Here is a 27,984-nt window from a genome sequence, read left to right as displayed (position 1 = left end):
AACAGGAGACGCGTGGCCCCGGTTACATCCAATAATGACAACACTGAATTAGGAAACCACTTACAAACGTTTGTCACAAAGCCTGCCTGATTTTCCTCATACACAAGAAACATGTCCGGTACTTGAATGTGTGAGTTTCTTTCTGTTTTTGCACGTGTATAGTCTGTGACCTCATACCCAGTAAATGATGTCAGGAATCAACAAGACATTTACTTATTGAGAAGGTATGTAACCATATTAGGCCCTGAAGCACGTCAACATGTCAGTGTGTAACTGATGAGCCTGTAAGCTATCATCATCATCCTTGTGTGCACTATACACACTAGACTAAAAGCTTATTAAACCTCTATATGTCCATTATAATAAACAGAGAAGAGCATTAGTGAAAATATATTTAATAATTAAACATAGCACAGTTACACAAAAGGAATGCAAAACAGATGAGTGAGTGTGGATCCTTAGAATAAAAAGGGTCGACCTACTGCAGCGGTTTGAGCTCCCTCCTCTACAGCAGCAAGTTCATCATGAGGGAATGCATGGTCGGGCTATAACAAAAACACATGGCTGCTGGTCAGTGTTGCCTTGCACAAATTCGGCTGGGCCATTCAAAGTCTTTTGGGCATCCACAAAAATCTTCTCCATGCCATAGAGTCTGGTCCCATCCAGAATGTGCATAGTGTAGGTCGCAGGGGCCCTGCATATAGTCAAGAGTGTCTGCAGGCTCGGAGGCCCCGTCATTCCTCCTGAGTGCTGTCTAAGTGGGAGCTGGAACCTTCAGACTGATGCTCAGCGTCAGCCGCAGACCGCTCCTGCTCGGAGAGCTGCTCGCTGCTGGGGATGGAGTTCTTCTTCGGACGGCCCTTCGGTTTGGTCGGCGACTCCAGGCCTCCTCCCTGCAGCACCTGCATGAGCAGTAAACTTAGGTTAAGGTTCAAGAACAAACTGACCTCCCATCAGTGGCCGTCAAAAAAGCAGCACACCAACAGAATTTTCAATCAATCGATCAAATTTATATAGCCCATATTCACAAATGACAGTTTGCCTCATAGGGATAAGCAAGATGTGACATCCTCTGTCCTTCGTCCTCGATATAAGTGAGGAAAAATACCAAACAACCCTTTAAATAGGGAAATAACAAAGCAATGTCAGAGAGTCACATGCCAGGGATCCTCTCCCAGGATGGACAGACGTGCAATAGATGTAGCACGGCAACAAAAGACAGTGTCTAATATAAATGGGGAGGAGTATCAAGGTTAAAGGTATTAATACAGAACTTTTGTTCATTTAATCTAAGCATATATCACATAACCCAGCAAAATCTCTTGTAGTGAAGTGAATAACACAGGTAACACAACAACGGATCTACTTTGTCTCTCACGCACCAGGGTCATGTACACAACTCATTTTACTGAACTACATCTTTCACCAACATCTGCGGACATAATACACCATGCAAATAATTCCTATTGTTTGTTGTTGACAACTACAATCATCATCATCATCATTATCACCATCATCATCATCACCATCATCATAATAACATGGACAATGAGGAATGACTTACGATTTTCTTCCACTTCATGCGTCTGTTCTGGTACCATGTTTTCACCTGCAGCTGACTGAGACCCAGAGACTCGGCGAGGTCTATTCTGTAGAGAACACAATCCAAAGCATTCACACGTCATCCAATCGCTTGTATGTTTTAACAAAAAAAACCTCATGGGCTCTTTTCCTGGTTGGGCAAATAATTGAATTCTGTCAGTTGTTTCTAATAATTATGTCACATTTTATTCATCACAGCATTTAATCATAGGGGGACACTGCTGGGTATTAACAGCTACAGGCACCAGGGCCAGAGCTGCCACTGAAAACTATGAGCTCATGTCCTGCTGGGTGGTTTCTTTTTACCTGTGTGTGTGTGTGTGACTGTGAGTTTAGCAACATGGTGGAAGTTTACATTTCATAGTAAAAAAAACACAACTTAAAACATAATAAAATATCTATATTTACTTCATAAAATATATAACATTAACATATTAAAACATTACATTAAATAATGAATTTAATAATGCATCTTTTGGCCATTGTTTTATTATCAAGTGTACAGAGCCACATTAACAATGTCCTCCCCTTTCATGCCCTGCTGAGGGATTTAATGTTTAATTTGAACAATGAGTGAACAGAAGTCTGTATAATCTCCTTTAAAGTGTGGGGAATAATTCTTTATTTTTGTGGTGTATTTTTTATTTTTTTATTTTAGTAGTACAACATCTACACATGTCAAATTGTCTGAATAAATCTTAATAAAACTTAAATAGTAAGAATAAGAATAATAACAACAACAATAATTATTATTATTATTATTATCTACAGCCCTGATGCTCACATGTATTATAGAAGCACAGTGAACACGCACCTATCTGGGGTGGACAGATACTTCTGCTTCTCGAAGCGCTTCTCCAGGCCCATGAGCTGCAGCTCGGTGAACACGGTGCGGCTCCGGCGGCCCTTCTTGGCTTTGCTGCCTCCGTCGAGTCCGTGCTCCAGCTTCCCGCGGAGGTGCAGGTCCAGCGGCAGGTGGTGGGACACCGGGCCGAGCTGCAGGCCCGGAGGCACGGACAGCAGCGGGGGGCCGAGCGCCGAGCCCAGCGAGCAGGACAGCGGGGACATGGGGAACTTGAGCAGGCTCGTCTGCTCGGCTTTCAGCACTGCAGGTTGGGAGAGGCAACACAGACACACACGGAGAGAGGGTTGTGTTATATGGACCCGTCATTGTGTTGTTGTAGGTGGAATTCACATTAATCTATGGGCTCCCAAGTGAAGCTGTTACTGGACCAACACCGCATGGCATCAAATACAGACTGATCAGGTCAGCTGTTAGAATATGATGCATTTATCATAAAAGTGAGAATACACTGACATCACACAACAACAATACTTGGGTCTAAAACGCTAGAAGATACCCCCTTATTATCCTGATGTCACTATTATTAGTATTTATGTTATTTGCGTTAAATATCAAGTAAAAATTAAACATCTGATTCAATGGACTTTCATCCAAATGGGTTGGTGTGCAGCCGGGCTGGACTCATGTCATGATCATTAATGATCATCATTAAACAAATCAGAGCCTGGTTTATCCTTCAATAATCAGGCCTGTAGACACTGGAGCTCATGTCCAAGCTCATCTCCATGTAAACACACGCACACACACACACACACACACACACACACACACACACACCCACACACACACACACGCACACACACACACACACACACACACACACACACACACACACACACACACACACACACTCACACCCACACACTCACACCCACACAGACACACACTTGGCGGTGGTTTTCTTCTGTGAACAAGGTTATAGCTGTAGATTGAAGGTATAGAAACACACTTAAGGTAAAAAAAATTCTACACTGAAATAATAATAGTAAATATTATAACATCTCCAATTTTAATTATTTTAAATCAGAGGAAATTTTCTGATATATTCGGGAGATCAACAGAGTCCAGACTTTACGCACGCACATTAAAAACTCGGGCGTATTAAAAGTCGCACATTTAAGATGTTTTTAGCTGCTGGGTATTTTTTTTCTTCAAATTATTAATACTTAATGCAGCTGCTTTTACCTGAGATATAATCTTGTTCGACAAATGTCCGCTGTGTCCGTGTTTTTGCTCCATTGCCACAAATCATTGTGTCTTAAAAACAAGCCCGCGTGTGACAACAGTTAAATTCAATAACTGGTGATTTATTATCTAATTTAAAATGGATATTATCAGTAAGAATGATCTGTTCTACATTTTGAATCCAGTCACTTTTACACGAGTCCAGTCACAGTGGCCGTCAGAGCCGCCTCTTACCCAGCTGGTTGTGGAAAGGCCGGGCGGACAGCAGAGCCTGGACCCCGAACTTGAGGAGCTCCCCGGCCGGAGCCGACGCTTTGTGCTCGGGGTGATCGGTCAGGATCTCCTCTATCATAAAACTCCTGTAGCGATGAGTCCTGTGGTCGGCGTGAAGGTCCGGAGGGTAGTAATGCGCCCCCATGTCCAAATGATGATGCATATTGTGGCTGCGCGTGGCCTCAACAAGACACGCAAGTGCTGCACGCCGAGTAGCGCTCCCTCAGTGGCCCAGGCCGGCTGTCATATTCCCTGTGTTTTATAGTCCGGAGATGGAGAGCAAAGTTATCCTCAGGTGCTGGAGCAGGCCAACAAATAAAACATAACAAGTGGCCCACAGGTAGATGTAGTCCCCGCGACTCCGTGCGTCCTCTGCGGGTTTTTACGCGTCACTTCAGACCACACTTATTTTGGGAGAGGAAATCTGGAGCGGAGAACAAGCCTGTGACCAAAAGCTCCCGTTAGCCCGGCTGCGCTCATGCCCAGTGGCTTTGTGCGTGCGCGCGTGTGTAAGTGTGTCTCTCTCTATGTGTGCGCGTGTGTCTCTGTGTGTGTATGAGAGAGAGAGCCGCGGAGGTCGGAGCTCATCTGTCAGCTGCGGAGCGCGTCACCTTGACAGTGAGTTGAGGAAAAAGCTTTTGGGTTTTATGAGTGCGGTGGTGGCTCCACCTCTTCTCAGGGTCCGTCTGCTTCTTTCTCACTGCGGAGCTCCGGTCACATGCAAACTGCTGCCGTCTCTGCTGCATGCATCTATATGCAAAGGCAAGGAAATCAGGACATTCTCACATGCCCTTCAATAGGCCATTAGACTGATGATGATGATGATGATAATAATGATACAATGCAACACAGGAAGCTCGTGTTAGAAGGTAACATTGAAAAAAAGCTGATACTTTTCTATAAACTAATAGGTAATCCATTAATTTATACTATTGAGTGAGAGAGATTTGATTTTGATAATATATTATATAAATATATCATCAGTTATTAGGGAAATTCATGCTTAATATAGGCTCTATATGTATCAAACAGAAAATAAGGTGTTGCATGCAATCAGGTCTGTTTAGTGTCACACATAAGTTTGCAGTTTGCACAATATATATGTTTTACCAAGAAAGTTATCGGAAATTCAATATCATGTTTTTTTCTCTTGTGGCATTCCCTTCTATTGAATTCAGTTCAGTTTATTTCAGTTTAATTAATTCAGTTCAATTCAGTTCAATTCAATTCAATTCAATTCAATTCAGTTCAATTTAGTCTAGTCCAGTTCAGTTTAGTTCAATTAAATTAAATTCAGTTCAATTAAATAAATTTAGTTAATTTCAGTTAATTTCAATTCAATTCAATTCAATTCAATTCAATTCAATTCAATTCAATTCAATTCAATTCAATTCAGTTCAGTTCAAACTTAGTAGCCTATTCATTTAAATCTAGTAATGACATAATTATGATGTTTTCTGCCCAAAACGTTTGGACATGAAGCTACATCATCAGAGAGTGATCAAACCTCAGCTGATGGAAGCCCATCATGTGTCAGACCGAACCACTGAGGCAGCTCAAAAAGAAATATATCATTCTGGTTTTAAAAAATCCACTTCAGAGCACCTCTGGGATTTTTTCCTTTGCGGTTATTTGGCCAGAATTTGTGAAATATCTCCCACGGCATATTTTTAGCATGTCTCAGTACCGCTTTGAGAAAAGCTCCGGCCTCCTAAAGTCAACTCTGCAGCTGGAAACCGCTTCAGAAGAACCTTTGAATGGTTCAGAGCTGTTTGTTTGTACACTACTCAGACTTTTTAAGAAACTTTTAAAATCATGTTTTGTGCTAACCCTTCCCTTAATAATGATGCAGTAAACAACACACTACACATGGGCCTGCAGAGCGGACGTGACAAATATAGTCAACATGTTAACACAATTCAGAGGGAGACACCACACAAAACCTGTCAGTCCTTATTTAACATCCTGGTGATGGTGTATATAACTGAATCAGCTAAAATCAAATGTACATCTCTGAAACAATACAATATAATTCACTGCACGCTGCCAGGTAGGGTTTCCAGATACATCATGTGCAAATGACAAGAATATAGCAGTTTTAGGTGACTAGGAAACCGTAGGCTTTAAAAAACAGCAAATATCATGATGACAACACCACGAGTCCTTCAAAAGAGTTGTAGTTTCTTCAATAACAACTCAAAACATCCTCTTACAATATTGAAACGAGTTGTCCTTGACAATAGATGGGTATTTAATGAATTTGCTGATGTTGCCTTCAGCCCTTTATAAACTCCATTGTTGGAACATGTCTTCCTCTAGTGGCCACCTCTGAAACTGCAGGAGACTGATCACCTCTGTGTATCTGTAAATACCTCTGCACACTACAATGTGTGTCTTTGAACTCTATGTACATGTAATGGTAACCCCTGATGGCAAAGTGCTGAACATTGCTGATGTCTTTGCTTACGTACATTCAACTGTTTAAAAATTCTGTTGTGTATGAGCTAATGCAAAACTAATGCAGACTACATCAGTCATGCAGCAAGTTTCATTTAAACTCTTTCACAGAGGTGATGACTCACCTCTATGATCATTTTGGAGGCTACAGTTTGTGGTTCTGTTGAATTGTGGCACATCACACTGAAAGGTGTTTGTCGCCTTCCCTCATAGGGTGTCTATATAACACGTTACAATTCAAAAGAACCACAAAGTGCAGCCTCTATATTGAGCATAGAGTGGAATCAGCTCCTCTTTAAAATGGGTTCTTCCACCACTCTTTTTGCATGGCTGACTGTAACTGAGGGTACTTGTTATAATGTATTTGTATATTTGTTGTCAGTTTTTACCTTAATGTCCCCTCCACTCAAAATGTGCTTTTGTAAATGTCACTGTACTTCATTATTTACAGTATATATACAGCTGTTTTTACGTTCATCTGCTGACTGAGGAGGGTTTCTTTGTTTTCCCTTTACAGGTTCAGTGTTTAGGATTTATTGACATCTAGTGGTGATGCTGCACATTACAACAAACTGAATACCCCTCCCCTTACCCTCTCTTCCTAGTGTGTAGGAGAAGCTATGGTGGCCTTGGTTTGTCGGTTCTGGGCTACTGTAGGAACATGGTTTCATGGTTACTTTCAGGTGATTATAATACTATTATATATATTATAAATATTATATTCAAATTTGTTTAATTATAGATCTTCCTAAATCCTAAACACTGGACCTTTAAATCTCAGTTCAACACACGTGCCAGGAGGTTTTGTGACACTTATGTATAAGCCAATTGTCCAGTATTTAATTTGGAAAGGTGTTATGTGAAACCTTAAAAACAGTGCACATTCACTGGGACTGGACTTTCCAGCAAAGCAGGGGATGTGTCAAGTAGTTGAAAAATAATTGCATAGATTTATTTTTTAGGAATAGGTAGAAGGAGCATATATACATTTTAGGATTTTTCAAGGAATACAAATATTTTAGAAACAAATTATTATTCAAAGCAATAGAATTGCGATTGTGTATGGAGAGGATAAGTCACCTGTAATACTTTTATGTTATTGTGCTGACACCTGCAACAAGAAGTTCTCAACTTCATCAGCCGTATGTGTGTGTGTGTGTGTGTGTGTGTGTGTGTGTGTGTGTGTGTGTGTGTGTGTGTGTGTGTGTGTGTGTGTGCGTGTGTGCGTGTGTGCAAGTGCATTTCTCTTCAGCTCAGCCTGACTGAGTCCAGTTGTATCGTTGGTGCTCCAGTCTGTAGAGAGTCAGAGCCTTCAGCTATCAAGCTCCTCTCTTGTGGAATCATCTCGGTTCGGCTTAAAACCTTCCTTTTTGATATACCTTCTAGTTAGAGCTGGCTCGTGTCGGCCTCGGACCAGCTCTTAGTTATACTGCTATATGTCTAATAAGACACATAAGTCTGTTGTAAGTTTTGTTATTTTCTGGATGTGCTCTGCTACTCGCGGCAACATATTCCAACTATCAATCCCTCATTCATTGCTGACTAAATCACAGGATCCATAGTTTCCATTTAAAAGTTGGAACCACTTATTACTGCAAGATTTGTGTTGTCAGGAACCAAAGCAATACAGGAGGAGGTCAGAGCTGAGATGTGGTCAGAGGCACACAGTAAATACTGTAAACTGTAAATACAAATCTCCTTCTGGCTGCGACCATAAAATATATCTTTTTTTCAACCTGTCTGTCAATACTTTAAACATTGATACATCTCTCCATTGATCTTCAACACGGCCTTTTCTCATTAATGTTGTACATATTGTTATTGTGTTGATGTGCTCTGTTACACGTGACATCTCTTGCACTTCTGCCCGTCCTGGGAGAGGCCTCCCTCACATGTGACTCTCTGAGGTTTTTGATTTGATTGAAAAACTCAAGGGAACAATAGGACCCTTGCACCATTCATTGCTCAGGCCCTAACAAAAGCAGACACCGCACGAGGAACGTCACAGCAACTGCATCATCTTAATGAACTGCCACTAGGCTACACCAGAGAGCTTCATAAAAGATACACTCTCATCAACTCATCGGTTTTTCGCAGGGATCCTCATTGTGTCAACAAGGTGTAACAAAGACACTATGTTGGTAGACTGAGCACTGCTTATTTTCGTGTTTGGGAATAAAGTCGTATCTCAGCAGATAGTTCAATTATACACACAAATCTTAATTAGCTCTCAGTTGTGGATTTATTGAAATGTTAAACTACTGAGTTGTTGCATTTGCTTTCATAATAACTCATCAGGCATGTTGTAACCTTTGTCTCCGGACTGTCCAGTTGAAATGATTGTAGTGAGGTGACTGACAATGATTATGACCTCACTGCAGTTTAGTTACTCATGTCTCCTCTGCATGAGCTCCTGGTAGCCTTCCTCTTGTCTCAGCCTGGTCCTTATTAAATATCTTTAAATGCTCATATTTCTGTCTCCCTTCATTGATCTTTATTTCAAAATTAAATTTATTGAAAAAGAAAACTTGATAGGCTTACACGTGAGCCATATTTGTCTCAGTGTTTAAAGTCAAATGTAAAGAAAACTGAGAAGCCTGTGAGCACAGCAGAGGAGCTGGTCAGGATCATTTGTCTTGGATCTAAACTGTCTCTTGTTCCTTAATAATTCATAAGTAATCTTCAAATAAGAAGATGATTTATTCTCAAGAGAGAAAGAAAAGACAATCGTGGGCAGCACATTTTTCCTCAGGGGTGTGGACTCATTAATAAATGATAACCTAATATGTTTATATATCCCTTAATGTGTTAGGATGTCAATTGGACAACTCTACATTTGGATTAGAAGAATCATGAGTGTAAAACAAAACGTCAATCAGTATAAAACCAACTGTCAGAGACTCAAATTATTAAAAAATAAAAGTTAATTATAAGAATATTCTAAAATTACGGAGTACTAGGATTTAATACATTATTTAAGAAAAACTCACAAGGGAATGAAAAATGAATGAGAAACGAAAAAAGAAATCAACAAATATACAGATGCGGAGTTGTTGCAGGACTGAATAACACTACAAATATAAATCCAGTTTAAATGACACAAAGCCTTCGATCATCAACATCTCCAGTTTCCAAAGTGTTAAAATACCAGAATTAAAATTGCAGATCTTTACTGGTACTGTGGTCACGTGACCAGGTTCTGTCCCACATGACAACATGTCAGGTTGCTAAGTTAGCTCGTATGCTAGCTGTACTTAGCTAACCTAATGATGTGGCTAGTCGAAACCCCCGGCCTGGTTCGCACCAGCGACAAAATAAAACGTGGCTCCATAGAGATGAATTGACTGTGTCAGAAACCTGACAGACAGCGTCCGACTCCGACGACAGGAAACGGTAAGTTATCTCTCATGTAGCATCGATGCTAGCTGCGGTTAATGCAGAGGAGTGTCCGCTAGTTAGCTATAGCGCTGATAAGTCGTGTAGCAGCAGCATCAACACCCAGCGTCTCATAACACTTAATATGGCGTGAGCGTGTTTGTGGAGAAGCCGTGTGACTTTCAGCTGTGACACAACAACAGCTGATGACTTTTCACTTATAAAATGTGATCGGCTGACACATGAAGAGTGTGAGGCACGCTGCCTGTCACTGCCTCTCCTCCTCCTCCTCCTCCTCCTCACACTGCCACATAGTTGGGTGTGTACTCCTCCTCCTCCTCCTCATCATCATCACGTCTCTACCTGCAGCTCGAAAACGTGATCTGTGCTGCGACTCTAATATTCTCCATCCTCATTCTCCCTGGGAGTGTAAACAACTGACACTTTCTGTTGTGCATGCACCAGGGCTTTTGAGTTAGTACAGTCATACAACTGAATCCTCATATGCATTCTAAATGGTAAATGCTCTGTATTCCTATAGCTATTTATACTATTCTAGTCTTGATGCCCACTCAAACACAGTACAGGTTATTGCCATTCACACACACATTCATACAGTGCATCTATGGGCAGCACTTTTTCTATGAGGGGCAATTCGGGGTTCAGTATCTTGCCCAAGGACACTTCGGCATGCAGATGGGGAAGACTGGGATCGACCGCTCTACCCCCTCAGCCACAGCCGCCTCCAGCTAGATTCTAGAAATTCTACAAATCTTACTGGTTGCTTGTTAACATTAGAGCATCTTACTGGTCTGATGTTGCAAGAGAACTAACCCATATCAATCTGAGTGACCAGATATTGTAAATGGTGGATTAATGTGTGATGCTGCACCTTTTATAATCTGGTACTGCATCAATGTTTATAAGTAATGAGGAAAATACAGGAAACACATGCCTATGTTTATCAGTATTAAGAAGAAGTTGTGATGGAGAGACAGAACAAATATTCATAGGATGGAGGTCTTATGTAAACAGTTGTGTATATGTCTAAATTATGTACTTTTTGAAATTCTACTCCCCATGTAATAGAGCTGAATCAATTAATCGATAAGTCAATCATCAGGGTGAAAAAGCTGTTTCTGTTTTGATAAGCAATTAATTGTTGCTGTAATTAGGAAAAATGTTGACAAAGTGTCGTTCTCTGGTTTAAGTTTCACCAGGATAAGGATTAGCAAATTTCATTGTCCTAAATCATTTTGAGTGTAATATTTTTTAGGTTTGGGATTATTGGCCACTTCTGTAAAGTTAATTGAGCATTTTCCAACGTGTATCATTAAAAACGAATAGAATACATCTGTAATGAAAATAATCATTAGTAACACATCTAGTATATATAAGTACCATAAATAGTACAGTTTTTAGTTCTTGCTCATATTGACCTTTGGATAGACCAGCATATCTGGGTTTTAGAAACATGTATAGACATTGTTTGAAGGCATGGCTTTAAGTCTGCTTTCTGAAATCTTTTATGGAGAAATGATGATTAGCAGATAAAGCACTTCCAGTCATTGATCAGGCTTCAATCATGAGACCTGCTCGAAGCTGCATTAGGTTAAGAATTAGTAAAACACTCTGCCTTCTAATGGGATTCAGGAGCTCGTGGTTACAATGTGGAGAGTCATGTACAGGGTGCTTAGCGTCCACGTGGTTAAGTCATGAGAACAGCACTGAGAAGTCAGCAACATGGACATTAATATTAACATTGTGGCTTAGGGCTGCATGATATGAGCAAAAATGACAACCAGTTGATATTGATAGTTATCAGGATAAATGTCACATTATTATCTCTACGTTTAAAGACTGATTCTTGCTCCTGAGTGAGAGTTGTGGTTTTCAACTATTCTTTATGAGCAAAGAATGACAAACATTAGATTTTTATATGTTGACAATTATATGTTCATTACACAACCTATAAGCAATATGAAGAGATTAGACTGTTAAAATCAACACTTCCCTTGGACATATGAAAAACTGTATTCTACCAAAGTGACTATATGTTAACATAAAATTCAACAAAAGAATGAACTTCCATGGCCGCCTCCAGATCTAAAACAGGTCAGCAAACACATCGCAGCTTGTGAACTCCGAGAGAGCTCTGTGAATGCAACAAGAAGGGAGCGTTCATATGAACCCCCCCTCGTCTCATGAACACATGACCGCATTTGAAGGCAGCATCACACCACACTACTAGATTTCTAAGTAGTGGCTGATAAGCAGCTGTGAAGCCAGGTGAGAAAACCTTAAGTAGCTCATTGAACCCACAGCGGCACTGTTTGGAGTTCGATTCCGCTGATCCCACTGAGACAGATGGCTCTGCTGTAGTCTTGTGAAGGCTGTGTCTGTCTGTTGTGTGATGAGGCTCCCTTCACACACACATTATCACAGATTAAACATGGTGTTGAGAGCACCATCTTGTCAGCCATATTGCTTTATTAGCACACTCAGTGGAAATGACTCTCACATCCCACACTCATTAGCAGCATCTCTGAAAGCATCTCTCAGGCTTCACACTGTCGTCTCATGACCAACACACTGGCTCCCCAGTGGACATGAGCGTATGGATCCACCACAATGTGAGAAGTGTTGTGAATTTCTTGATTAGTGGTTGAGTGGAGAGGTTTATTTGAGCTTGTTATCAGGAGCGTCCTATAAACAATGCCAAGTGGTGTCAGGCTCCAGGCGCACAGACTGCTGAATTGATTGGATAGCCTTCTTTCCGGCTGTAATGTTGGACAGGCTTCAACCAGTGTCATACTCGTTTGTGGTGCCATATCAGTTTGTAACCAGAAGTGTGGATTACAGTGTAGAAGTCCCAAAACTGTGTGGATGGAAAAAGTCAGGCTCTAACTTCACGACATCAATTATTCACAGACAACAGTGGCCTGTAGTGCGAAGCAGGGTTTGTGGTTAGTGAGGTCACTTCAGGTTTGACCCTGGGGTTTTAGGGCTACAATGGTGCTTCACTTCTTAGCTACATCACCATGGTAACTGCACACCTCAATCAAAACCTGTCAACAGCCAGACTACTGACAAATCAATCACTGGAAAATCAGATTCCATGATCCACACAAGAGCTTACAGTTAATTAACAAATGATAAAGAGCAGCAGATGTTTTTATATCTGTTTGTTGTTTATTTTCAATAACACAAGGAGACTCTGTGATGGCTATCGGAATTATAACTTACTTCTCTAATGTCTTTTATTCAAGATATTGTCCACACACTGTTAAATGACCGCATCAGACATTAAGTGCTTGTCTCTACTTTGGCAGCAGTAACAATCTGAGATCAGTTTACATCACATATTCATAAAATGTGTTCAACATTGGAAAAAGAGCTAAATGACTTACTTAGTGAGAAATTCTTGTACTTACGTACAATATATCCTTGTCCTTACTATTTGTAGTATTGTTTCCTAAATATAAAATGCAATTGATCACAAATTAGTTTGATTTCATTGTAAAGATTTGTTTGCTAATTTTATTTATTTTACATTCATAGTATCAACCTACTAAATCCACAAATGTCTATCTGTCTGTATGTGGAACACATATCTCGCAAACAGTTCATCTTATTAGCTTCACAATTTGTATGTCTTTCATAAATTGACCAGGGAAAGTGCAGTGCCAAGTTCCATGCAAACTGGTCACGACATAAGTTCAATATTAATAAAAGTCAAATAAACAGGTGACCCGTGCTCAATCAGTGGGGGCAGGGCAGCATGCCAACTCTCAGTCTGTTGACCGAATTGAACATGTGTTCTAAACCAAAGCAGTGGTCGGCACCTGGGTCAAACCACGGACATAAGTGACTGACCCGTGATTGGATCTGATCTTCATCATGGTAGCAACAATCACTTCTTGTTTGGCAATTTGTCTTAAAAGTAAAAGCCAAATGTTTGTTTTGTCCCTACAAATGGTTTATTTTTTGTAAAATTACAACGCTTTTATTTATTTGTGTTCTTTGGTCAGAAGATTGTTTCGAATGCATTGCAGACCTCTAAAATAGCTCACACGCAATGCATGAAAAAATAACAGCAGTTTAGTAAATCATTCAAACTTATAAACCACAGACATGAACAGAAATAAAGCAAATTCAAATTGTAGAACTGTTTGAGGAGGGCTCAATTATGACAAGGAATAATTCTTAAGAAGCTGCGGAGCATGAACACAGGAGAACAGCTATCAGTCTATCTTGCAGAGTGAATCTAGAAAACTGTTTTTCAAACCTGAATGTTGTTGCCATGACAGAGATGAGCACCCGCGTGAATGTCTGTGTCATTTGATAATATGGTGAAATGGAAATAATTAGATTATCAAAATGGTCTGGTGCCGATTTTGACCTGCACTTAGAACCAGTTGCTCACCACTGTAGTTTATCAGAGGACGTAGAACAACACAGGTTCAACTCAGTCAGCAGACTGAAGGCACACTGCTGGTTGTTACGTATTTGAACGTATTGCATGTCCACCAAACTCGCACCACACAATGCACTTCACTGGGCCACTAATACACATGCCAAGTGTGAAGCCGATAAGATGAACGGTTTGCAGGAGGATATGTGTTCCACATACAGACAGACCTTTTTGGAAGTAGTACATACCCTTCACAGTGCTATCACAATGCATAATGCCGTTATCAATATGGAACTTTAACTATATTGCATTGGAGAAAATGATATTGCGCAAATTATTCTTATTCTTACTGCTGGGCTAATATAAATTAGAGGGAAATCAGAGGGTTTGAAATCAAAAAATCTGTTCAGCACTTTCAGGTCGTTTTTAGTTTAAAAAGCAGTGACATAGTTAAGAATTATTCTTATATATAGTCAGAAAACTTCCTAATTGACTTTATCAAAGAGGAAGGAAAAAAAGCAAAGGTCAGGGAATTGTTTGGCCATCAAAAAGTTAGAAGGTCAGGAACACAGGCCCTGCTCAATTGTTAATGGACCCCAGTGAGGCAGAGACCTGTGAAGGTGCACAGTTTCCTTCTTTCAACACCAGTTAGCACAAGTGCTGCAGGGCCATTGTTGCTCTGGGTGTAACATGAGAAACAGTTGGTCCCTGGAGTTAAACCGACACTCTGGGAGATCTACCTGACACAACTGTGATATCAGACTACATAAATCACATGTAATAGTGGAGTATTGCTCTAAATCGCTGGTGGATATGTTGACCTGAATAATTGATAAGTGTGGCTGCAGCCTTGGGAGAAATCAGCCCTATTTAATCTTCCTGAACTCAGTGCTGAACTGAACTGGGTGTGATGAGGACTCTTGGGAGTGTGCTCATCATGAGGCTTCTCCACGTGCCGTGCGTGGGTCTCAGATGTTCTCCCAGCTCCCGCTGTCGTCCCCGGAGCACGCCCACCTGCTCCCAGAGGTGCAGTGGTCAGACTGACACACGAGCTGCTGACTTGGTGGCTCAGTTTGCACGTTTCCCTCTCTCCCCTGGGTCGTCCTGCCATGCAACGTCGCTCACGCTCCTCGTATCTCATTTGTGTGCGCACCTTGTTTGCGTAATCAGCACAACCAAAGCTTGTGCTTGGGACATCATTTGTTTTTCCTTTTGTTTTGTTTTTCAATTGCCTTTGACACAATGTTTATTCACACCTTTCAGCCCCCCTGCCATGGCAGCTGGTGTCAGCGTCCTGAGTGACCTGCCTTACTCCACGACTGGAGCGAGTAGAGAGATCAGCACAGAGATGGAGACAGGTAAGACAACGCACAAACAACACAAGGCAAACTGGGCGTCTTCATGCTGACGACTGTAGACTTGAAATGATTTGTGACTGTACTGTTAAAACTGAAATATTTAAATTTATACAAAATCTAAATAGATGTAATTTGCCGGAAAATAAATAATTAAGCTGTAACAAATTACAGTGATTTAAAAAAAAAAAGTTGATCCTTAGTGTCATATTTTCAATGTGTATAGAGTATGTGCTAAAATTGTTATTGGAAAGTAATGGAATGTGTCCTATGTTATACATATGTCTGCCATCAGGAAGATTAGAATCAGTTTGGTGTGGCCCTCCTGATGGGTGTTCAATTTCCTGATTGTTTTTACAACTGGAGAAAAAACACAAACAACCCTTCTGTTGGACTGGCTGCTCAATTGTTGAGTGGGCTTCAAGCACAATGTCTGTGTTACAGTTATATAGTTGTGTCTTCGTGGATACAAGATGTTGGTCGTAGAAGCGAACAATTGCAGTGATATTTGAAAAATGTATGCAATGTAAAACAAATCAAGCTTGTTCCAATAAGCAAATGATCAGTGTCACTCTGCTTTCGGTTGTTTCCTCCACTGTCAATATTTTCTAGACCATAGGATAAAAGATATTTGGCAGATGTAGCCCTGAAAAAAACAAATGTTTCATATTAACAGTATTTGATGGGTTATTCATAGAAATGTTACATCTCCACATATAACATATTGTGTTATGTAAACCACTTGGTTGTTGCTGGTCCATTCAAAAGAAGAGAAAGGTGTTTCATTGTAAACACTGGTTGACGTTGTGTTGTCAGGGCTGTACACCACCAGATGTTTGGCCTTTTAAACACATCTGTCATTTTCCCCTTTCAGTTACAAGGTGTGTGTGTGTGTGTGTGTGTGTGTGTGTGTGTGTGTGTGTGTGTGTGTGTGTGTGTGTGTGTGTGTGTGTGTGTGTGTGTGTGTGTGTGTGTGTGTGTGTGTGTGTGTGTGTGTGTGTGTGTGTGTGTGTGTGTGCGCGTCCCCATCTACGCACCTCCCACTGACGGCATTGGAGATGGTTGTCATGGTGACACTTCAAATGTTGCTGCTGATGAACCGATTTGTTGTATTTGCCTCTCTTTGCCACCGGGTGATTGTTGTGCGATGATTCACCATGGGCATAGAGCTGTTGAGTCAGGAGGCTTTGTTCGTACAGAGCTGCTCACAGCCGCAAAATGCAGCAGCACCGAGGACGACTCTCCTTTGCTGGGGAGATGATGGCGAGCATGAGGAGGCATGAGCGCAGGCACTCTGCCGCGGACATCCTGCTGAAGGTCCTGCAACGCAGATGCAGTTCTGTCCTGGAGGTCCTCTCCTCCTCCCACAGAGTCATGGTGGCCGTCAGCGTGAACCAGCCTCAGCCTCCCACTGAACGCAAGACCAGGAGATGTAACCGCAAAAGAATTAACCTGAGTTTTAGCAGTCAGGGGTTTTGTAATGCCTTAAGCTGGAAGGAAATCTCAAAATCGTACTGATAAATACTGTCAAGTTGTTCTTATTTTTGTTTTTTTTTGTTGTATTTTCTTTCTCCAGCCAATGTGAGGGTCCCCACTGCAAAGTACACCAAGATGGGGGAGACCCTGAGGCACGTCATCCCTGGCCACATGCAGTGCTCCATGGCCTGTGGAGGAAAAGCCTGTAAATATGAAAACCCCTCTCGCTGGAGTAATGAGGAGCAGGCGATCAAAGGGCTCTACTCATCCTGGTACGTTAGTCTGTCTCACCACCAACTTTCACACTCCATGTTTCTCCTGCTGTTAGTGCTGCACTCGGTTAGTCCCTGACGTCAACATCGATAGTTACATGAAAAGTCAATACATTTGTCCTGGTTGTTGCTTTGCACCGTTATCATGTTACATTGAAATAATTGAACATGACAGATCTTTATTTTGTGTGTGTGTGTGTGTATGTGATAACCTGAGCTCTTGATGATGTTTACTTTTGTTATAAATTGGTGGTGGTTGTTTAACATTTTCTCCATTTACAGGATTACTGACAACTTGCTAGCCATGGCAAGGCCTTCAACTGAAATCATAGAGAAATATAATGTAATTGAACAGTTTCAAAGGTACAGCTTTCTTCTTCTTCTTCTTCTTCTTTAACACATTGTTATAATTTAAAACTTCACTAGGATTACATTTTTTCTTGGATTTGCTGTGACATGTTGTTGTGAATATATGTGTTGACTTGTGGACTTCTGTCCTGTTGTGTTTATAACTCTGTTCACTGACTCTGACTTGTTGCTGTACCCAGGTGTGGTTTGAAGACGGTCATCAACCTGCAGCGGCCCGGAGAACACGCCAGCTGTGGGAACCCATTGGAGCAGGAGAGCGGTTTCACTTATCGACCCGAGACTTTCATGGAGGCAGGAAGTGAGTCTCACCAACACACTGTAATTTCAATAGAGTTTATTAGGTTCAGAGACCAAAATAAACCTGATTCTGTGTGGACCATAGTGAAGAAAATCTGCAAACGCACCCACTTTTATGTGAGATTCTCGTTGAGTCTCCACTCATCTTTTTCTTAGGATTTATTGGATTGGTTCTTTTTTAATAGTGTAACATTACATTGGAATGTTAGGGGAGGTCAACATGATCTAAACCAAGTTTCTAGAACTTTCTTTACTCTTCCCAGCCCTTCTATGGTGGCTACATCCTGCTCCCACCTGCGGTACTTCCTGTTTCCATCTATTGTACCCGACTCTGTTATTTTTGGGCCCAGTTACATAAACTTAAAAAAGAAACTAGAGTACATTGGTGTTCAGTCATATGATTATGAGGTTGAGCAAACATTGTAAATAACAAAGTAAATTAGTAATGAATAGTTCAAATAATAAAGTAAACTGGGGCTACGTTGTAGCACTGACGGGCCCGAGCACACGCATTTCGAAGCCTGTTGCAGTTGGTGGAGAAAGCGATCAATGACCAAGCGCACGTCTCCGCGTTACATGCATTTTGCGCACTGCGGCAAGGATAAACGCTTCACTTCCTGCGTCCGTCACGTGATGTCGATCCTTGCCTGCTAATTGCTCATTACGGTCCACGCTATCAATTGCACATCACACTGTGAACATTTTATGTAAATCGCATGATAGTTGTAAAACAAAGCTTACTTCCTGTTGCCAGTAGGTGGCGCCATCACTATTATTACCTACAGACTAATATATCTGTTCAAGTAGGGGCTCTGATGTAGCGTGAGCAATTTTGTGTCAATTGGACAATGTTACAACAACTTAATTATCACACTGATCAGTAGGTGGCGCTATGACCCTGAACTAATATTAATATATGGATGTGTTCAGGTCAGGATTGTGATCATAGGTCAGTAGTTCGGAGACGGTTGGATAGTGCAGAGTAGATTTACAAAGTACTTCCTGTTTCATGGCGAATCAGTAGGTGGGGCAATGACACTGAGGAATTATTGACACACAGAGCTGTTCAGGCTTGGTCTCTGATCATGGGACAGAAGTTTGGCGGTGATAGGACAATGCACACTGGAGTTATGAGAACATCGTCTCCTTTGGCGAAGGATGAACCTTCGCCGCACCTCAATGTTTACACGGTTTGAGGAAATGTCACAATTCTGACCATGGTCCAATGACTTGACTGAGCTCATTTGAGCTGTTTATTGTAAAGCAGCCAGGAGCAGTTCATCAAAGTATGAAACATGTCACTTCCTTTAGCCAGCAGGTGGCACTGTGATTTTAAGTCATGATTTCTGTGTAGATGTCATCAGGCCGGGACTCTTGTCTTACATGTCTAGTTTGGACTCGATTGGACCAAATATGTCCGAGATACAGAACCTCATGTTTTGATGGCGTGTAATCAAACTTTGATGCCACGCCACGGTCACAGCGTGTGATGAAATCAAATATACCAAGGTAGTTTATATCTCCATCTTGTTGAGATGACATTCCCAGAAGTTGAAGTTGATCTGATGAAAGCCCTGGGACAAGTTCGTCAAAGTAACAATGTGGAAAATGGCCAATATGGCCACTAAAGTCAAAATGGCGGGCTTCCTGTTGCTTTTTTCCAATTGCACCTCTGACCTTTTTTGTTTGTCTGGTCATGATACACCTGGGCTACGATTTTTGTGAAGATCGGTGAAAGCTAACTGAGGGGCTTTTCCTTAGATGGCGCTGTTGAGCCATTTTTCCACGCCCATTTCAAATTACTCCAGAATACAATTACTTTTTGGGGTTTTGAATTCCCTGCAAACTTTGGTAACAATTTGAGCATGTCTAGGCCCTGAAAAAGCCCCAAAAGGGAAATACACATCCTTCGAAATACAATAGGGCCTCCCACCGGAGGTGCTCGGGCCCTAATTAATGTAAACATTGTAAAAAGATGTGAATAAGTGATGATGATAAACTATCACAACAAGCCCCAGAAATATGGTTCAAAACTGCATACATTTCTTTTCAAGTATTGGTTTATTGCAGATCATTACAGACAGGAACACAATAATATGGCTCAACTAACAAGCTATCTTCATGTCTAATAGTGTCCTAGAGTTGATAGACTGCCATTCGATATTTCCTTCTCGCTCTAAACTGAATATTTGTCAATGAAACAGAGTTCTCATCTTGTATAACAAGGATTGTCACAGCGTCTTATTGCTGCAGTGGATTCTGTGTTGACATTGTCATCGTGGGTGGATGCGGCTGGAGATGTTTCCTAGCAACAGATTATCATATTAGTGAGGACTTTTATTACTTATCTGAGACCTCAATAATATAGTGAAAGAATATGAAGTAGCTCTTTCCATATTTCTAGAGAGGACTAAAGAATAGTGGTAGAAGATGAATGAGTTTCTATGGAAAACATTTACTCTGCATCTTAGCACTTGACAAGAGGCTGAGTAGCAAAAGTAGTTGTTAGACAAGAGACTAAGGTATGTTTTATTTTCCTCATTACAATCAATATTGTGTTTTGCCTTCATCCAGAATATGATGTGGTCTCTAGTAACCAAGTAATTACCGACAGATTCCACGTTTGTGAGGTCTGTGGAGGGCTGCAATCTAAATTCCTTCCTAACAACCTCTCTGGAGATTTTTCCACCTCATCATCAGCTGCTTTTTGCACGGTGTTGTCTTTTCTTTGACACCAGCAGACAGGACTGCACTATAAACACTGGCTTGTTACTTTATCACAGACAATTCTTCACTCTTCAGTTTTATGAACAAACAAATCTGTAGAGCTCACCTCAGCCTTTTCGGAAATGTGATAGAAATTGAACATGTTTGTCTGAATAATCAACGGAGTCATTTTATGTGAAAGTCACATAAATCTGAACTGAATGCTGTCGGATGAACTTAAAGGCTGCAGCAGCACAGGGTAAATTCACTTTAACATGTATTACCTCAGATACCACCTAATCAAACATGTTCAAATTAATTTAATTAATCAGGAAAAACTGCAAAAGAGCCTATTTTATTCTCATATCAGATCTACCATATCTACATTATGTTGAAGAAGGTGGATTAAGCCTTTTGTCTCCCCTGAAAGAGCTGTGTGAAATCTGACAAACGCCCTCAAATGATGTCATTAGAGAAGAAGAAAAACCTGCGATCTCACCAGCGTAAGCATCAGGTGGCTTTGTGGGTAATGTAGGCACCTGGTTTTGTCAAGAAAGAAGAATTTACGGAGTTAAATAGTTGATCCCTGTTCCTGCTGCTTCAATTATAGTCCTAATTTTGAACTGTCCATCATGAGTCCAACAGTGTATGATTGCAATGCTACAATGAGTCCTCTGTAATGTAAAATAGTTTATATCTGAATGACAAAAGGCTTTCACTTTAACAGATACAGTAATGCTTTGTGTTCCATGGCGAAGACATCGAACAGCTCTTAACTAAATTCTCTGTTGTGTATTTCAGTCTATTACTACAACTTTGGCTGGAAGGACTATGGCGTGGCGTCTCTGACTACGATCCTTGACATGGTGAAAGTCATGTCATTTGCCGTACAAGAAGGGAAAATGGCAGTTCACTGCCATGCTGGTCTTGGAAGAACAGGTTCGTAGCACCAGCAGTCAAATCCTCATGTATGCTGATTCAAATATCTTTTTAATGTGTCTGTACAGGTGACAGCTGTGGCCTGAGCATTATGTGTTCATGTGTTTTACACTTCTCATAATAACAGATAGATCTCTAAGTTGGTGTTTGGCTCCATTGCTGGATTGTGTAGGTGTGTGCAGCGCTATTTGCCACATGCTACATAAAGCTTTTACCGTCCATGCAGACAGTCAGAACTCAGTGTCAGCTGCAGTTGAGCACATAGCCAGAAGTGGCATGAAATGCAGCTCTCTTACACGAGAGTTTCACTCTCACTCTTTTGTCTGTGTACCTGTCAGTTGGAATCTACTGCGTGTGTGAGTGATGTTAGTGTGAATGCACGTGCACCCCGCTACATAGATTGAATGAATTATGTGGGAAACGCTGATAATATGATCAATTATAATGAATTACAGGCATATAGGAATATGAAGTGATTAGAATTAGGGGGTCAAAGGTCAATGTGACCTCACTACACATGTTTTTGGTTGTAATTGAAGAATTCATACACTTATGGCAAAATACACTTAAGTTCTTTTATTCACAAGTCTTCACTTCATTATATGAGTGTGGACAGAAACTTCAACTTAACTGGTTGGTGGGGTTGTAATTCTAGTTTATTTGTCCTTGTATAGGTGTGCTGTTGGCCTGTTACTTGGTCTTCACATCTCGGATGAGTGCTGACCAAGCCATCCTGTTTATGCGAGCCAAGAGACCCAACTCCATCCAGACCAGAGGGCAGCTGCTGTGTGTCAGGGAGTTTGCCCAGTTCCTGGTTCCCCTCAGAAGCATCTTCTCCTGTGCAGAACCCAGAGCGAGCGCCGTCACCTTGTCCCAGTACCTCACCAGGCAGCGCCACCTGCTGCACGGCTATGAGGCTCGGCAGATGAAGAACGTGCCAAAAATTGTCCAGGTGGTGTGCAGGCTCCTCCTCGACATTGCGGCCAACAGACAAACAGTGATCGAGCAGAGGTGGCTGGAGATCCCCGACCTCACAGCAGAGGTGGAGAAGACTGTGTCCCAGCAGGCCCTTCAGCAGCTGGGGAAGGAGATGAGAGGGAAGGGGATTCCTGTCCCACCTTGTTTATCTCATCCTCCAAGCTCACCAGCTCTAGTGTCCAGATCCTCACATGATCAGCCCCTCACCAGTGATAATGACCTGGACCCTCTGTGGAGGCAGCAGCATGTAGGAAGCCCTCTAAGATCTTTGTTTGACAGCAGGAGCCTCAGCTACAGTGATAGTGTCCTTCACAAACTCGCACCACAGCAGCACTATTTAGGAAATCTGAAGAACATCAGTCCATTCAACTACCTGCTCAAACATTCCTTGTCTCATAGCAACCTTGCAGCCTTAAAACATTCTAGACTGTGTAAACTCTCTCCTCAGGACATTATCAGCTTTCAGGACCCAAATACAGAAGCAAGGCAAGACACTTGGTCTCCCTTTTTAAATAAGCAGTTACATAAGGGGCTTCAGAGTTTGTCTTTAGATCTAGTAGAGCAGGGAAGAAAATCCCAGTCTAACGCCACACTGCCAGCCTTATCAACCCATAACAGAGGTGGAACCAGTGAGGAGCAGCCAGATGTGGACACATCAGCAGGCGGAGCAGAGAGAGCGATTGTCACAGAGGGTCCCTTCATCACCCTCCAGTCTGAGCTGGCTCCAGAGAGCAGACGCCTGCTGGTGGCCAAAGTCCTGGCCATGCACGTGATGGACAAAGATCTTACCTCCAAGGTCTCACAGTGGCAGGTAGGCTCCTCCATAACATGCAAACACGCAAGCAGTGTACTGTTTGACTGGAAAGTGTTGTTTAGTGGTATGATTCCAATCTACCTGTCTGCAGTTGGAGGATATGACCACTGTATTAGTCCTGCATTGATTGCTGCACAATATTGAGGCACTGACAAGACTCCATCTCACTCAGTAAACCAGTCAGAGCTCATGAGAGTTCTCATAAGATTTCTCTAGAGAGGATATATGGAGGTCTTAAAGTCTTCAAAAAAGCACTGAATTCACATCAATCAAAAAAGGCATTAAAGGCTCTTAGAAGCTGAGACTTGATTTCATTTATAGTCGCCTAGATACTTTTTCTGGTCTGCCATAGACATTAATATTAGCTATAACTTTTCTGTATGTGATTCAATCAATCAAATATTATTTGTATAGCCCATATTCATGTGTAACAGAGAACATCAGAAAAACAAGAGTATTTACAGCATTGGTTGCAGGATGGTGAGACATAACAATGGAGTCTGGTTGAGCTGGCAATTCCATTCAAATCGTTTGGAAACCTCTGTCACTACTGCTAGCTCCAGTAGCAACTCATTATTGTCAAGTCTCAATTTCAGTTAAATTTAAAGAAAATATCAAATTAACTATTCATTTCCTGATACTTATCTGGTCTGTGTCATTGATTAATTACATCAGTGGGAAGTAATATGTGCTAGGAAGTCCTGGTAAAAGTCAGTGTTCATTTACTTGTTAAGCCCTGATAAGCTGAATGGTTAGGATGCATACGCCTTGAGCAGCAGGTCCCGGTTCGATTCCCGACCAACTAGATCATTTACTCCACATCTCTCACCTACTCTCACTCTGTAAAGAAAAACGTCCTCACACTCCTCTGTCACTGTCAGTCCCAAAGCTTAAATGCTTTATGGTGTCAGAGAGAGGGATCAACAGGCTGTACCAGAAAATAACAAAAAACAGTGAAGAAAAAGAAAAAGCAGACAGCTCTCAGAGCACCACCATGGAGATGTGGAGCATCAACAGGAAGCAACAAGTTGAATATGAGATCTGTGGTGGGACTTATTTGAAGCTGCATCCAGGGCTTCACATGGTTCCTTTTAGTCACCAACCAGTAGTTCAGGGAAGTGAGTACCCTGTTGTTCTTCTTAGAACTCAAAAGATCAGAAGAGACAAACTCCCCCTGGTCACTGTCTCCAAAACTGCAGAAGAGGATTCAAGATATTTAATTTCACGGTTCAGTATGATGGAGTGAAGTTTCCAAGTTTATGCCACACAACATAAATTCAGAGCTTATATTTAATGTTGGACTATTTTAAATAAAAATTAAATGACAATCCCTAATAGAGTTGTGTAATACTCAGAACTTGATTACGACTAATGAGCGATTATATTATTTACGTGTCCTAATGACTTCTGATTAGTGATGGTGTGTATTGTTAACTTGTAAAGTGAGTGCAGATCAGTGGAGGGAGGACATGCAGTAGGGTAATACTGCACGGTACAAGGTACATGTGCCACCACTGCAAAACGAACATAGTGGAGACCGACCGTGTGTGAATGCATGCATCGGGCAAAGTATTCACCGAATTAACCGACATGAGCAAGATTAAGACGGTTCGAAGTTATAAATGTCGGTTTCAATACATTTTCAGTTAATTGCCCAGGCCTTCTCAGAACTATAATATAATACAATGTAATATGATTGAATGTTATCCGTGATAAAAAGCCGTATTCTTTGAGTCAGCCCATTGTCACACTGCTCTCTCCCGTGACCTGCAGACAGAGCTGAACTCCAGAGAGGGGGCATGGGAGAGGCTGTGCATGGAGACAGAGCCTCTGGTCCTCTCCGGCCTGATGTGGTCGTGGCTGGAGCAGCTCAAGGATCCAGTCATCAGCAGTGAGGATATAACAGCTCTAAGTGGGAAGACGGTAAACCCACAGAACGCCCTTGACTCTCTGGAAAAGGTACAGCATCACTGTCACAAGCAAACACTGAACACACTCACCTGACACACAGAAGCTTCAGCCAGCTGGATAACTCACTGTTGCAAAACTTCATTGTGGTAAAAAAATGTATAATCCTGATTATATTGCTAAATGTTATATGTCGTGTTTTAATTGTTAATTCTTTAAAGGTAGTTCATAGTGACAGAATAATGATGTAATTGAATCAACGAGACACCAGTTCAGAACACAGCTGACAAAGTTGTAGAAGGTTTTGTAAAAGTCATAACAGGCAATTTTTCAGTCACTTTTTCCACGTACATGAAAACAGCTCTATTGGGAAATAAATATATATATATATATATATATATATATATATAAAATACTGACTATATATGAGCACAGAGAGGAGGAGAATGGAAAAGGGCTGAAATCCACTGACATGGGGCAGAATGCAAATACAAAACAATGATGTCAAAACAAAGATATTTTTTGTGTATTATGTCATGTAGCAGCATATTGACCATCTGACCATATTGATCAAACATATACTAGATATTGTATTATTTTTATATGAAGAGTCTTCAGAACAGTCTAATTTGTTTCATATTTTTGAGTCGGGACAAAGGGGCTTGGAATATATTTTCCCTTGCATTATTGTATAAAACTGCAAAATAATGAAAATGAATCTGCTGAAGTTTATAGTTGCTACAGAAAAAGGACGGGAAACAGGAATGTAGAGCGAATATCAGTTATTCCCCCCCATGCTTGTGCTGAAATCTACATATACAAAACATGTACATGAGAACAGCTTTATTATTTCTATTAACCGAAACCATCTTCTGTCTATAATCTTAACCAAATTGATTTTGTTGTGTAACCACAGATGAGATACAGTTGTGTTCTCTGTAAACCCACCATACACCACAACCACATGAATCTGCTGCCATTCATATAATCACACAAAAAACCGCCTTGACCTCTGAACATATTTCAGCCAGTGATACAAAATACAAAGTGTTTTCGCTTTGCGCTTAAGTTGTGTGGAGACATAAGATTGCACAGGTCCATTTTTTTTACATTTACCTGTCTTTATGATTTAGTTAAAAGTATTTAATATGGTCTGATGGTCTGTAGTCAGCTCTTACGTTTGCCAAGAAATGAAATATAATATGCTGAATGATGCTGCCATCATTTATAATGGACTATGAAAACTGGTCTGTTATTCATATAGTTTTTGTGATACTGCTATTGCTTTTAAAATGTTAAAGGGAAAATGTTTCCATGTGATCTGACTTCAAACATGCTTCACTGACAGGGTCACCGCCTCACTTTACTCTGCATCCTCAACTGTGCTGCTCATCTCCTGCCAATGCCTGAGGAGGTGGAGACCAGTTTCCTCAAGCAAACAATCAAAGTGTTTACCAAGGTGAGTTTCATTAGATTCTGTATATTGAATACCTTAAGATGCATATTTGTATTGCATGAATGCATTTATTTATTGATCTCCAGATTGACCCTGCCTCAGAGAAGAACGAGTCTTTATACACGACACTTAAAGCAATCCTGACTCCCATTCTTCACGAGCTGCGGGACAAAGCTGTGGAAGTGAATGAAGCCTGACCGAGCCTCAGCGTGACGGGTCAGACAACAGGGAGAGTTCCTCATCTTTGGGCATTATTGTATTTGAAGCCAGTTCCTTGCATCAGATTCTGCTGATTATGTTGTTCTTTGAAGCGCTTATTAGACTCCAAGCACTGCCATCCTCTGTGTTAATGTGCCACTGTGCAGCGTTTGAAAGCATCTGTTTGTCGTCTATTCTCCTGTAATATTTGTGTACCTGTTAGTGGATAGGAAATGACCGAGGCATTCTCGTGATATTAATGTAAATGTTATTTAAATGTGTAACTCAGCTGTTAAAGCTACTGGGTGGGGTGGGGGGGTTATTTAAACCAAAACATGTTTTACACTGTGCAGATGCTGCCATGTGTCTTATTTATTCAGATCCTTTTTGAAATGCAGAGACTAGTTGAATAACTATAACCTGATGATAAGCTGCAAGGCTGCTTTGATCCTGTAGAATGTAAGCTGCAAGCTTTTTTTAGTCTGATGCAAACTGTGGCTATTGTTATGGCAATGCAAACACACCAGGCCACACTGCATCTGCTCTCCAAATCAATCATATGTCCTTAATACTGTGTGCACCGAAAAACCTCTCACTGTTTCTGTCGTACATGCATTTGTAAAACATCAATCTGCCTCCACTGCTGCATTTAGCAAAATGTCTGCCTCAGTGTGTGTGTGTGTGTGTGTGTGTGTGTGTGTGTGAGTGTGAGTTTGTGCGTGTGTGGGCTGCCTCTCTCCTCACTCATCTCATTTATGGTTTCAGTGTAATGTAGTTCTGCTGACACACGCTGAACGTGGAACACTAATGACTATTATAATGATAAAAATAATATTATTATGAAGCACATGAGACATACTGTGGGGACTTTTCAACAAGCACTATTTTTCATTGTTACAGTACCTACTTCTTACACAATTAAACACAACTGACTGCACAACTGTGTCTTTGTGGTCTTCACTCTGGCTCAATGGTTCAGCTTAAAACTCAGAGAGAAAGTATTCAGTGAGAGAACAAAGAGGTGACTTTGACTTTTAGGAAAACA

General features: G+C 41.1%; 2 protein-coding genes across 4 annotated transcripts; one reads left to right on the top strand and one right to left on the bottom strand.

The window, feature by feature from the left end:
• Positions 1-7: 7 nt before the first annotated feature.
• On the top strand, positions 8-27,879 carry ptpdc1a (protein tyrosine phosphatase domain containing 1a). Of its 3 annotated transcripts, none has more exons than XM_034585712.1 (10): positions 8-12; positions 15,435-15,529; positions 17,103-17,274; positions 17,557-17,637; positions 17,823-17,941; positions 21,448-21,585; positions 22,260-23,374; positions 25,151-25,336; positions 26,634-26,744; positions 26,828-27,879. In XM_034585712.1, the coding sequence occupies exons 2-10, from the start codon at positions 15,445-15,447 to the stop codon at positions 26,936-26,938; spliced, it is 2,118 nt and encodes a 705-aa protein (XP_034441603.1). In that variant the 5' UTR covers positions 8-12; positions 15,435-15,444; the 3' UTR covers positions 26,939-27,879. The 3 variants fall into 3 exon arrangements, with proteins under 3 accessions (XP_034441603.1, XP_034441601.1, XP_034441600.1); XM_034585710.1 differs by lacking the exon at positions 8-12 and adding an exon at positions 9,576-9,775; XM_034585709.1 differs by lacking the exons at positions 8-12; positions 15,435-15,529 and adding an exon at positions 16,603-16,958.
• Positions 380-4,539, bottom strand: barx1 (BARX homeobox 1). Its single transcript, XM_034585713.1, has 4 exons — positions 3,887-4,539; positions 2,417-2,708; positions 1,565-1,649; positions 380-902 (listed from the first exon to the last, which is right to left on the bottom strand). Exons 1-4 carry the CDS (start codon positions 4,086-4,088, stop codon positions 735-737), a joined length of 747 nt encoding a protein of 248 aa, XP_034441604.1. The 5' UTR covers positions 4,089-4,539; the 3' UTR covers positions 380-734.
• Positions 27,880-27,984: the final 105 nt, after the last annotated feature.

The sequence above is a fragment of the Hippoglossus hippoglossus genome, chromosome 5, assembly GCF_009819705.1.
Source record: "Hippoglossus hippoglossus isolate fHipHip1 chromosome 5, fHipHip1.pri, whole genome shotgun sequence".
NCBI classification, from domain to species: Eukaryota; Metazoa; Chordata; class Actinopteri; order Pleuronectiformes; family Pleuronectidae; genus Hippoglossus; species Hippoglossus hippoglossus.
Note: the sequence above shows the minus strand (reverse complement) of the source record. Positions and strands in the feature narration are given on the sequence as shown.